Consider the following 13,360-nt stretch of genomic DNA (forward strand, 5'->3'; position numbering starts at 1 on the left):
AGCCACATTCCCAGCCCACACTTCATCTTTTATAAATAATGGTCAACATATGTTTCAGTATTAGTCTCAGGGATGTTGTCCAGGAAAAAAAATAACCAAATGGTTTTCTAAGCAGGCAAGAAAGGGAGGTTGGCACTGTTGTTACTGTGCTTTGGATTTTTTTTTTTTTTTTGTCAGTTGTAGGGCTTGAACTCTGGGCCTAGGTGCTGTCCCTCAAGGGACCACTTGGACCACAGCACCATTAGTCCAGTTAACCAACTGGACATGAGTCTCATGGAGGCCCCAGTCACTGAGCCGCCGCGGAGGACTCAGCTGCCTCCCCCTTGAGCCCCATCGCTTCCCGACGTTCCGTCCCCCCACCCCCCGAATCTTATCGTATGTCCGCTATCCAGAACCTCCACTCTTTCGACCCCTTTGCTGATGCAAGTAAAGGTGATGACTTGCTTCCTGCTGGCACTGAGGATTATATCCATATAAGAATTCAACAGAGAAATGGCAGGAAGACCCTTACTACTGTCCAAGGGATCGCTGATGATTACGATAAAAAGAAACTAGTGAAGGCGTTTAAGAAGAAATTTGCCTGCAATGGTAATGTAATTGAACATCCAGAATATGGAGAAGTAATTCAGCTCAAGAACATATGGGTGACCAGCTCAAGAACATATGCCAGTTCCTGGTAGAGATTGGACTGGCTAAGGACGATCAGCTGAAGGTTCATGGGTTTTAAGTGCTTGTGGCTTACTGAAGCTTAAGTGAGGATTTCCTTGCAATGAGTAGAATTTCCCTTCTGTCCCTTGTCACAAGTTGAAAAACCTTACAGCTTGTATAATGTAACCATTTGGGGTCCGCTTTTAACTTGGACTAGTGTAACTAACTCCTTCATGCAATAAACTGAAAAGAGCCAAAAAAAAAAAAAAAAAAAAAAAAAGAGTCTCATGGACTTTCCTGCTCAAGCTGGCTTTGAACCATGATCCTTAGATCTCAGCCTCCTCAGTAGCTAAGATTATAGGCATGAGCCACTGGTGCCTGGCTTTGCTGGGTTTTTATAATAGGAAAGCCATTTTTATTTTTTGTCAATTGTGGGGCCTGAACTCTGGGCCTAGGCACTGTCCCTCAGCTCTTCAGCTCAAGGCTAGTGTTCTACCACTTGAGCCACAGTACCACTTCCAGCTTTTTCTGCTTAGGTAGTGCTGAGGAATCGAACCCTGGGCCTCATGCATGCAAAGCAAACACTCTACCATTAAACTACCTTCTCAGGCCTGGAAAGCCATTTTTAAAAGGCAGTGGTTAGGGCTGGGAAGGTGGCTCAGTGATAAGAGTGCATGAGGCCCTGGGTTCGATACCTCAAAGCAGAAAAAGCCGGAAATGGTACTGTGGCTCAAGTGGTAGAGTGCTAGCCTTGAGCTGAAGAGCTGAGGGACAGCACCCAGGCCCAGAGTTCAAGCCCCACAATCAATTAAAGAAAAAAAGGCAGTGTTTAACCATAAAAGAAAAAGAAATAGAAATCTCTTCAAGATTCAGTCATGGTAACTGTAACAGGGTTAGAGTAATTAGAATTTGCTGTCATCCAATAGGTTGAAGCAAGACTCTCCTCAGAGAGAACTCAGATTAGAAGTAAAAATTGTAGCCAGGTTTAACTGGACATGATTAGACATGGCAGAGGAGATAGACACTTATTGCTTATCACTCACTGTTAAGAGTCTTCATATACATTTTAATCCTTACAAGCACTCTACAAAAGAAGTATATTTATAATTTTACAAGTGAGATAACTCTAAGCATCAGAAAGTTTGGTAGTAAAATAGGCACATAAACCCATGTATCATTAATTTAGGTTGGAATATATTGAGTTTGCAATAGTCTATATAGGAACTAGAAATTATTCTTTTTTTCCTCCCTAGAGCTGAGGACTGAACTCAGGGCCTTGTACTTGCCAGACAAGGCTCTTATACTGTGCTAAATCCCAACCCTAAGAAATTTTCTTTATACTTCCCCCCTCCATCTGTAGTTCAGTTCAAATCATAGAACTATGACATCCTCAATGACTTCTGTAAAATGATCACACTGAATTCTACCTAGATTAACTGAGCAAAACAACCAAAAAACCCAAAGCCCCCCAAAAGGAGCATTGTGTACACAGGACATGATACAAATCAATAAAGTAGGAGAACCTCATTCAATATTTTGTTGGTTATCTTCATCAACATATTTTTTTTCCCTTTACTGAGCATCTCCTTTTTTTTTTGTTGTTGTTGTTTTTTTCTGTTGGTCATGGGCCTTGAACTCTGGGCCTGAGCACTGTCCCTCAGCTCTTCAGCTCAAGGCAAGTGCTCTACCATTTGAGCTACAGCGCCACCTCCAGTTTTCTGGTGGTTTATTGGAGATAAGAGTTTCACGGACTTTCCTGCCCGGGCTGGCTTTGAACCGAGATCCTTAGATCTCAGCCTCCTAAGTAACTAGGATTACAGGCGTGAGCCACCGGTGCCCGGCGTGAAGCATCTCCTTTAGTAGAAAGTTCTGCTAGAAAATGGAGACACAGCTGGATAAGACTTGCTAAGAACTTAGTGTAATAACATGGAAGAATCATTGGTCCAGAATTTAGTTGAGACAGACATATAAAATATAACTGTATAAAACAGGCTCAAAACAGAAAAATAAACAACCTTGATAACACCTAAGGCAAATTAAGTTAAAGTATTAAATGCAAATGGAGTTGTCAGAAAGCATGATGGGGACAGTTTTCTGAGACCTGAGAATACAGGACTATAATAAGCTTTCCGAAGGTCAAGAAGTTTCATGGGAGTGGAGGGTGGCAGGGCAAGCATTGTTAGAAATAAGAGCAGGGATTAGATTTTAAAGTGTTATGGAAAAGACTTGGAATTTTATCTTGTCCATCACCATTTCCCAGTTTATAATCATCAAGTTTTCTTAGTGTAAAGAAATGCCAAATTTTTGACTTAGTTTTCTTAAGACCCCAAATACCAGAAATGAAGTAAATCATCTTTTATTTTCATCTTACATTTGGTTATCAAGTGACATGCAAAACGTTCAGTTTTAATGAGAACAATGTTTTTGTGTCTTTTTATCACATATCCGTTTAATATTGGGTGTAATGTTGCTAAGTCTGATTCGCATATGAGGTGCAGCATCAAGTCTTTTCCTGTATTTTGTTTTTGTTGCAGCATAATATGAAAACCCTGTTTCACACAGGTGCATTGTAGCAAAAGGAAGAAGTACACGAACTGCACGTCTTGCAATGTTTGGATACTCTTGAATTAGGCCACTCCAAAAGTCATTTAGTGAAAGTTCACTGAAATTTTGTTTAACTTGAGAATCAGATGTTAAATCAATCAGGCTCTCATAGTCCCGTGCTACTAATGAGGCTGGTTTAACAGTTACTATAAATGGATTTCTGACCCAAGCGTTACTATCATTTGTTACAGGAAAGTATTTTAGAAGGGTACAACGCAAACCCTTAAGGTGCTGCATAATGGCACTGCAAATATCTTTATCAACTGTAGAATTAATTTCAGCCAAAAAGTCACTGAGTGTAGGAAAGCAATCAAAATTTTCTTCTTCTACAGATGAGGCCCAAAATTCCAATTTTCTTAACAATGAGGACATTTTATCAAACACCGTAAAAACTGTAACATTTTTCCCTTGCATTGACAAATTAACCTCATTTAATTTAGTAAAAATGTCAGCAAGATATGCAAGTCTAAGCAGCCAAGATGAATTTGTTAAACAATCAGATAGTCGAAAAGCAGAATCCATGAAAACCAAGAGTTCACGCCGAAGCTCAAAAAGTCTTACGAGAACTTTACCTCGGGAAAGCCACCTTACCTCTGTGTTTAGAAGAAGTGCTGTGTGCTGAGCACCCATTTCTTCACATAAAATTTTCAGTAGTCGAGATTGATTTGGTCGAGCTTTAATATAATTGATGATTTGTACTGCTTGATCTAGCACATTTTTTAGAGATGTAGGCATTATTTTAACTGCAAGTGCATGTCGATATAACAGGCAATGACTACTGGTACTTTCTGGAGCCACATATTTTATCAAGGAGACAGCCTCAGCAATTTTCCCATCCATTGCCCTAGAAGCATCACTACAAACATCAACACATTTTTCCCATTCAATTTCATGTTTCTGCATAAAACTGTTAATGCAGTTGAATATTTCTTCACCAGTAGCATTACTTTGCAAAGATTCACATAAGAGTAGGTCTTCCTCAATAGATTTATTAAACCTATAACGAATAAACACAAGCAACACAGCAAGTCCTGAAACATCTGCTGATTCATCTAGTTGCAGTGAAAACCCATCACAAATTTTCAGTCTACAAACAAGCTCTTCTTCAATGTCAGCAGCTAGATCTTTAATTCGGCGTGCAACAGTACTGTTTGAGAGTTGTACAGCGTCTATTTTTTTACTGTATTGTTCATCAAACATCCGCATCACCACATCTTTCGCACAAGGTTTGATAAGCAACTCTCCAATAGTATGAGCCTCTCCACTCAGGGCTATATGGTAACTTACATTGTATGATGCTTCTGTAGCACTTTCATTATCTGTATTAACAACTTTGGGTGTTGGGAGTTTATTATTTTCAGGTGAATCAAGATGCTGTTTGAAAAAGCTTATGTCTTTGTCCTTATATGCGGCATGTTTAGTTTCTAAATGTCTTCGAAGCTTACTAGGGGCTAAAGAACTATTTGATAAAATTTTCTTACATAACACACACTGTGCATGAGGTGCATCTCTATTTCCAAAGCAAGTAAATCCAAAAGACAAGTAACTTTCATCATATTTTCTCCTTTTTGGTTTCTTACTAAATGTTGTTATTTTATTGGAACTAGACATAAATTTGACCCTGGAAAGCTCACCTTCTGGTCTTTTAGAAACTGAAGGCTGTAACTGTTCATCTTCACTTTGTAATATTCCGATTTTTTGATTGCTTGATTCAGAGACAATTTGGTAACAAAAAGATTCTACTTCTTGTTTAAGACTTCCTTGTTTTAGCAAAAGATCCATGGGCAATGAGTTTGTAGTACAAAACATGGTTAATTTAAACAATGCATCACAAAAGTGTTGAAATTGTAAGACAGGATAAAAAGAAGATGAGAGATGATATATACAGTAATAAATCAGTTAATTTGTAAATGCTGCCTATGCATCAATGCGAAGATGGAACATCACACGTTCGCTTATCAGGTGATCTCTCATGCGACTTCCTGGTGCTCTCAGGTATGGCACACCTTTCTTAAAGGTAGATTATCACATAAAAATAAAGCTATAGAAAAGAGTTTAGTAATCTTAAACTTACATTTAAATAAGCTTCTATCAAAATAAACTATAAAGAAAAACTTGTCAGCATCAATCTTTTTCTCAAAACAGTCAGTGTAGAGAATACTAATATGCTACCAAAAATATAGGAATCATTGAGCTAAGCAATAAATAAGAGTTGATGAGCCTATTTTTAAGAAAAGGATCTTTGGGAATTTATCACATGGTATGTGTTGCAAACATTTTGGAAAGGGCCATACTGCCAAGTTTTTATTTTGTGGGCTATCTGGTTTCTATTCACCTACTCAACTCTAGCTGGGGCATGATAGCAGCCCATAAACAACAGATAAAAGAACAGGTAAACATCATGGGTATAATTTACCAACCCCATATAATATTTCTTATAGCATTTTGGTAAGCTGTGGACCATAAGTCAGACTATTTCTCCAGACATAAAAATTACATATATGTTTACATTATCCAAATTAAGACTTAAAATAATGTATGTTTTTACTGATTACTCCGCTTCCATTATGATAGAAGTGAAAACTTAATCATGAACTAAAGATAAGCTCTCATTTTAATTACTTCTCATATAATAAAAAGTGACAATAATAATACAAACTTAAGATCCTCTAATGAATACTAATTTTATTAAGCTTGAGTTAAACTTTGTATTAAAATATACAAATATGTCTATGTAAATATAGCCACTTTTGATTTAAACTTCAATCAAAATAGTTCTATTAGCTGGGCACCGGGTGGCTCATGTCTGTAATCCTAGCTACTCAGGAGGCTGAGATCTGAGGATAACAGTTCAAAGCCAGCCAAGGCAGGAAAAGTCCGTGAGACTTTTATCTCCAATAAACCACAAGAAAACAGTAAGTGGTGTCATGGCTCAAGTGGTAGAGTGACTGCCATAAGCTGAAGAGCTGAGGGATAGCACCCAGACCCAGAGTTCAAGCCCCACTACCAACCAAAAAAAAAAAAAAAAGTTCTATTAGATAGAGGATAGGATACCTGAAATGAGGAATATTATCTTCTGCAGTCACACTTTCCACCTTGGCAGCTTGAAATGCAGACTCTTCAAAAGAATAAAATTAAAAGATGAGGTAGGAAGATAAAGAACCAAAAGCCTAGAACAAGAAAAATTAAAATTATACATTTTAACAAGCAGAACTAATTACAAGGCAACCACTTATCACATTTTAGACCTAGGCAGTACAAATGATTGAAACACAAGATGCCTAGCATTTAGTAAAGTATAAATGAAAGTATTTTCATCCTGCTTAAAATTCTAGCAATTCTACGGCTTTCAAAAGCTATTTCTCCCACTATCTTCATAAAATATATATTTTAGCTGGGTGCCAGTGGATCATGCCTGAGAAACATGGTTCAAGGCCAGCCCAAGCAGAAAAGTCCATGGGACTCTTCAATTAACTACCAAAAAAGCTGGAAGTGGAGCTGTAGCTCAAGTGGTAGAGCTCTAGCCTTGAGCAAAAAAGCTCAGGGACAGTACCAGGCCCTGATTCAGGCCCCAGGACAAGCCCAAATATATATGGATATGTCTGTGTGTGTAATTTCTCCAAAATGAAATATAATTTTAAAAAGTACATCTCCATTTCAATGTTTTTAAAACTAAGATATCTAAAATGGAATTATTCATGTTAGATTAAAAATATATGCCTTTGGCCATAACCATATTTGTCCTCTCAATAATCCATCTCTATGGCAACTATTTACTGAATAATCATTATTTACTATGTGCCAGTAACTACATTCAATTCCTCATATGGATTAACTCATCTAATCTTCAAACAGACAAGAACTAGGATATATATGTGTGTATGTGTGTGTGTGTGTATAGATGTATACACACACATAAATATATGCAAAACTCCACTTTAGAGATTATAGCCACCTATCTTTTAAGTGAGGAATCAAGAACAGAGCTCCAAAAGCTTGACTGTATGTCCCATGTACCTACTACTTGTGAGTTCCTCACTGGAAAAAAACAAAGAAGCAAACAAAAAATCCAATCTAGTACCAGGAATTGGGCTGGGCTGAGATCTGGATTGACAATACAAATGCCAGAAAATTAAACTTGAAGCAAGCAGCAGTAAAACCTATTTTGGGGGAATGAAACAACAGTAGGTTCTTCTGCCACAGTCCCAATTTGGATTTGGACAGCAAACCACCATCCAAAAAACCTTGTGGAGTCGCTGGTCCCTCTGAAAAGATTAGGCTCCTCCTGCCTTGCTATCAGCAGGCACAGAAACCAGGAGGACGCTGTTCTCAAAACGCGGGTGTGAAGGGGCTCCATCCCCACCACTTCTCGGGTGCTTCTCCCAAATCTCTGTGGGCGGAGGACCTGTCCTCCCTACTTTGGGGTTTCCACGCTCCTCCTGGTAGCTGTCCCCATCTCTAGTTCCGGCTACCGCTAGTGACAAGTAACGCGATCCTTTCCCCTCCGCCCTCAGGCAGGGCCAGGAGGGCAGGGTCGCAGTACCGGCCAGTGCTAGAGGCCAAGGCCGGTGGGTAAGGACAGCCCATCCGGGCCCGACATGCAGGTCCGCGCTCCCCACTGGACGCGCGGCCCGCGCCGGCCGGCCCCCAGCTCCTCCCCGGCACCGGGGCGCGCCACCCGCAGGCCGTCGCGGCCCGGGCTGGCTTCCGGTCCCGGCCCACCCCCGCCTCAGGGCACCCGGACCGCCGTCCCGGCGGACCACCTGGAGGAAATCATCTGAGCACCCCACACCTTCTTTCCGACTTCAGCAGCGCTGGGGAGAACGGACGTGGCCGCGGCTGGGCCGCCCGGCAGCACCACGAGCCCCAGCTGAGGCAGCGACCGCCATTTTAGACAGTGCTGAAGGCAGCGGCCATTTCGGAGGGGACCGCTTTTAGCCGCTGCTCCTCACCTTCATCGAGGCCTGAGCGGGGGTCAAGAGCCAGTCGTCGCGGACTGGGGGCGGGGGCGGGAGGGGAGAACGGAAAGAGGGGCGAAAAACGAAATAGGGAGGGAGGACGCAGGGGACCGGGGGGCGCTGTCAGCTCAGCGACACCTCCTAGGCCACCTCCATAGACAGCCGGGTCGCTGCTGGCGTGGTCCAGGTCCGAAGATAAATTTGGTACTGTGGAGCAGCCGAACTTGACAATCACCAGGAACGACACCGCCGCGGCCCAATCAGCGCTAGGGATGCTCCTCGCCGCCAATCTGCGTTGAGAAGTGGGGCGGGATCAAAGGAAAGCACCAAACTAGGTTGAGGCGTCGCAGCCTCTACGCTGGTCCTGAGCGTGAGGTGATTGTTCTCCAACTTCCTCGAACCGTTTTGGGTCCAGGAGATAGTTTCGAATGTAGATTCTTGGGTACGGCCAGAGAAATTAGCGATCCTGTCCGGCCGAGGTGGGGGGTCTCCAACTTTGATCACTAGCGCTTGGCTTGGGTGGCGGGGATTGGTGTGGATTGGATCAGTGGCGGCCTAGGAGGCGCGTGGAGCCTCCCAGCCTTGGCTCTGAGCCTTTGCGACGTCTTTGTTAGTCGAGGTCGCTCCCCAGGCCGGGGGAAGGGCTGGGGAGGAGGGTGACCCCGCCTTCCAGGTGTCCCTTTGTACAAGCTCTGGGAGCAGGGAGTCATCCTGCAACTCTTAAGCCTCCCTCCTCTCTTCCCCTCTCTTTGCTCTCTCCCTCTCCCCCATCTTTCTCCCCCCCACCCCCCTCCTCTCATTTTGTTGCAGCGTTTGGGTGTTGAAAGCCATTTTTCTGCATCCTCTTTTCAAGAACAGCCCAGCCAGAACTTGGAGGCTCTGTACTTCCATTTTGTGTGAGATCTGTGCTCACCACGTCTTTCCAAATTGGCATCTTGAAGTAGATAGACTAATTTTGGGGAAAGAGGTGTTAAATACTGGGCCCTTCACGTCCTGTCGTTTACGCTCATGGGGCCACGTGGAAAATGCCGGAAATTGTATGTTTTTCAGTGACTGCACCAACGACAGAAAATAACAAAAATTGGGGTCAAAAGTAAGGACAGCTTATAAATACGATTTTCAAAACATTGCATTAGTATAGCTTCAGCTAGATAAATTTTTGGGGTGGTAGTTTTTATTTTTATCCTTTATATTAGATATCCCTAATGTGATCTTCACATATTTGGGTTGCATCTTCATGAATTGGGAAAACTCAAAACATTAAGCTGATTGAAAGAATAGTGTTTAGAGATAGGACTCAGATCCCCAAATCTGGAATCTCATAATCAAGGTTCCTGAATGATAGGACTTTTTTCTGTAATTGCTTTGTCAAATTATTATAAAGTGCTGGATGTAGGTTGGTTTGCGCTTGTAATCTAGTTCCTCAGGAGACTAAGATCTTAGGATCCCTGTTCGAAGCCAGTCCTGCAGGAAAAGTCCAATGAGACTTTATCTCTAGTTTATGAGCAAAAAGCTGTAAGTGGAGCTGTGGCTCAAATGTTAAGAGCACACTTTTTTTTTTTTTTTTTGGTCGTGGGGATTGAACTCTGGGCTTGGGCCTGTCCCTGCACTCTTCAGCTCAAGGCCAGTGCTGCATGAGCCACAGCACCACTTCTGGTTTTCTAGTGGTTTATTGGAGATGATTCTCGTGGACTTTCCTGCCGGGGCTGGCTTTGAACCGTGATCCTCAGATCTCAGCCTCCTGAGTAGCTAGGATTATAGCCACCAGCGCCTGGCTAAGAGCACACTTATTAAAATTCTTTAAATCATTTTTATAAAGGTCATCTACAGATAGTTACAGTTATATAGTCAGGTAAAGAGTACATTTCTTTTTAGATAATGTAACTGTAAGGAAATGCCCATCTCACAGACCTAATCCCTGCCCTCCATGGCAGCCCTGTGCATGACCAGGCATCTCTCACTTCCAGAGCCCAGTGATATAAAAGGGGCCTCCAAGGAGCCACATGGCGCCATTTTCTCCCTTTCCTCATGAGAACTTGGCTTTGTCAGCTCTGCTGGCAATAAATCTTTTCTTCTACTTGACTTCTGTCTGCGTGATCTTTTGGGTTACTTTCTGCTTGGGTTACATTTTCCTTTAAGTCACCCCTTCCCGCTGAGCGCTGGTGGCTCACACCTGTAATCCTAGCTACTCAGGAGGCTGAGATCTGGCCAGACTGGACAGAAAAGTCCGTGAGACTCTTGTAAACCACCAGAAAACCGGAAGTGGTGCTGTAGCTCAAGTGGTAGAGCACTAGCTTTGAACTGAAGAGCTGAGGGACAGCCCCACGACCAACAAAACAAAAAAACTCACCCCTTCCCAAGCTATCTCCCATGCCCACCCACAAGTTGTATAGTTCATTTTCAACAGACTGTCTAGTAAGTACCACTGCTGCATTTGTTTACCCTTTGTCCCTCCATTTCTATGCCTCCCCTTACACTCCCAAACATACATAAATGAACAAGCAAGATGAAAACAAAAACAACACCAAAGAAGAAACCTCTTGTTTCCAATTCCTCCTGTTCATTTTGATAAATACTATTTTGTATGACCGGATGCACATAAGCATTGTGCATTTGTATTCTCCTAAGAGTATCCTCCCTTTGTCTCACTGTGTGGGAATGCCTAGGGATCTGTATAATTTATCATGTCCTGGTGTATTTTAGATCTAGCTTCTGCATTTGAAAGAAACCATGGACCATTTGTCTCTGAGCTGGGCTTACCTCACCATGATTTGTTATAAGTATTTTCCTGCAGATGACATACTTTCTAATGGCTGTGTAAAATTCCATTGTGTATAGGTATCACATTTTTTGACTCATCTATTGTAGGGCCTATGGGCTGTTTCCTCAACTTGGCTATTGTGAATAGCGCAGCAGTGAACATGGATGTACAAGTGTCTTTATGATATCCTGGCTTGTGGTGTTCTGGGTAGATGTCCAGGAGTGGTAGGGCTGAGTTGTAGGAAGATCTATGTTTAGTTTATTGAGGAACCTCCAGACTGCTGTCCAGAGTGTACTAGTTTACATTCCCACCAACAGTGCAATAGGGTTCCTTAGAGCACTACTTTTGAACAAAAAAAACTCGGGACAGCACCCTGGCCCTGAGTTCAAGACCCAGTACTATAAAAGTTCCTTAGTTTTGGCTTTTGTTTTTTGGCAGTCCTGGAACTTGAATTCAGGGCCTGGGCACTATCCCTGAGCCTCTCTGTGCTTAAGGCTAGCACGCTACAACACCACAATGCCACTTTTGGCTTTTTCTGTTTATGTGGTACTGAGGAATCAAACCCAAGGCTTCATGCATGTGAGGCAAGCACTCTACCACTAAGCCACGTCCCCAGCTCATTTGGCTAATTTTTCTAATGTTCATTCCTTTCATAATTCTCACACGTTCCCTAGACTAGACTCAAGAAATGTTCTTTCCTGCTACAGTCCTATTACTTCTAGTTGCTTAAAATTTAACTAGTTTGTTATGTCAGTGTTCAGCTCCTGAGAACTGAGTAAATAGAACAAGAATAATCTCATTTTACACATTATCATATAACTTTGATGTCATATTGGTAACAGGTGACAATGATGGAATAGATTCAAGGGTAGTGCAACATTTCTTGGAATTCCTTTTTTTTCTCTATTATACTAAACATTAAACTACCCATTTGTTAGAACACTGTTAATATTTGTTGATATATAAATTAAACCACCCTTGAGTATTAATACTTTCTCTTTTACAAATAATAGAAATTTGATGTGAACAATCAGAAGCAGAGGATTGTCTTGGTGCCTCATGTCAGCAGATGATCAGAAAGACCTGGGTTAGCAGAAAGTTGGCAAGACTCCATCTCACTGAAAAAGCTAGGCATGATGGTGTATGGTAGTATTATCCCCATCTCTGGTCCTCAGCTCCACCCCAGACCTGAGCTCCTTCCATACAGCTGGCCACTCCCTCTCTCTGCCCAGACCCACCTGTGCATGCACCTACCTCACCCCCCACCCCCAGACTTACCTACCACCTGGATAGAGGCAGGACACTATGTGCTCCCTCTCGGGGGGAGATAAGGCCCCTCTAATAAACTTTATAATAATCTTTTTCCTGTGTGTGCCTGCCTTTGCGTGGTTCCTTGGGGTGGTTGTAAAGGATTCTTATAGTGTATACCTATCACCCCAGCCCTGTAGGAGGCATAGATAAAAGGGTCATGGTACAGGCCAGACCAGAGCAAAAATGTGAGATTCTATCCAAGAAATATCTAAGAGCAAAAAGGAATTGGTGACATATCTCATATAGTAGATTACCTATCTAGCAAGTGCAAGGTCCTGAGTTCAAAACCCCAGCTAGCTATACACACACACACACACACACACACACACACACACACACACACACACACACACACACACACACACACACACACACACACACACACACACACACACACACACACACACACACACACACACACACACTATCTGGCACAAAGCATTGTGGTGGACACTTGTAATCTCAGAAGCTAAGACAGGAGGATTGCAAGGCCAGCTTGGCCAACATAGTGAGGCCCTATCTCCACAACAATAACAGGACCATTGATAAAGAAATGATGGGTTTATTCAATGGCTGAAATGATGTTTGACTACCTTTTGATAGGCTTCTTTGATCAGGGAAATATGAAGTCCTGATAGCATCCCAAAATTTATAGGGAGAGAAAGCATCATCCCTAGTGACATTGGAAGGTTCTGAGAAACGACTTTAATTCATTTAGGTTTATGTCTGTGGACTAAACTCACCATCCAGGGAAAGAGTAATCTGAGTAATCAACTTAGGACATACCACTCTCAGTTCTGAGGCCATGAGTTTTCTCTGATCTGAAACTATCATGGAATGGATGTGAGGGGGCAAAGCCTAAAAGGAAGGGATTCTGAGATGAAAAAATGGAAGCTACCCATTGAATTGATAATGTTTTCATCTAATCAGCCATCATGAGGTTCTCTAATGTTATATGTTTGTTTAATCTTTTTTTTTTTTTTGTCGGTCATGGGTCTTGAACTCAGCCTGTCCCTCATCTCTTCAGCTCAAGGAGCACACTCTACCACTTGAGCCACAGAGCCACTTCCAGTTTCCT

General features: G+C 42.2%; 1 protein-coding gene and 1 pseudogene across 1 annotated transcript; one reads left to right on the forward strand and one right to left on the reverse strand.

The window, feature by feature from the left end:
• The first annotated feature begins 371 nt into the window (after positions 1–371).
• LOC138836316 (eukaryotic translation initiation factor 1 pseudogene) lies at positions 372–859 on the forward strand (annotated as a pseudogene).
• Positions 860–1,506: 647 nt separating this feature from the next.
• On the reverse strand, positions 1,507–8,502 carry Zbed5 (zinc finger BED-type containing 5). Its single transcript, XM_070035319.1, has 3 exons — positions 8,205–8,502; positions 6,307–6,370; positions 1,507–4,249 (listed from the first exon to the last, which is right to left on the reverse strand). Exon 3 carries the CDS (start codon positions 4,153–4,155, stop codon positions 3,055–3,057), a length of 1,101 nt encoding a protein of 366 aa, XP_069891420.1. The 5' UTR covers positions 4,156–4,249; positions 6,307–6,370; positions 8,205–8,502; the 3' UTR covers positions 1,507–3,054.
• Positions 8,503–13,360: the final 4,858 nt, after the last annotated feature.

This window comes from Dipodomys merriami, unplaced genomic scaffold, assembly GCF_024711535.1.
Source record: "Dipodomys merriami isolate MVZ:Mamm:240054 unplaced genomic scaffold, mDipMer1.0.p SCAF_25, whole genome shotgun sequence".
Classification (NCBI taxonomy): domain Eukaryota; kingdom Metazoa; phylum Chordata; class Mammalia; order Rodentia; family Heteromyidae; genus Dipodomys; species Dipodomys merriami.

Coding starts and splice junctions, on each gene's coding strand:
- Zbed5 (XM_070035319.1), bottom strand. CDS start 4,155: ATGCAGAAACATGAAATTGAATGGGAAAAATGTGTTGATGTTTGTAGT.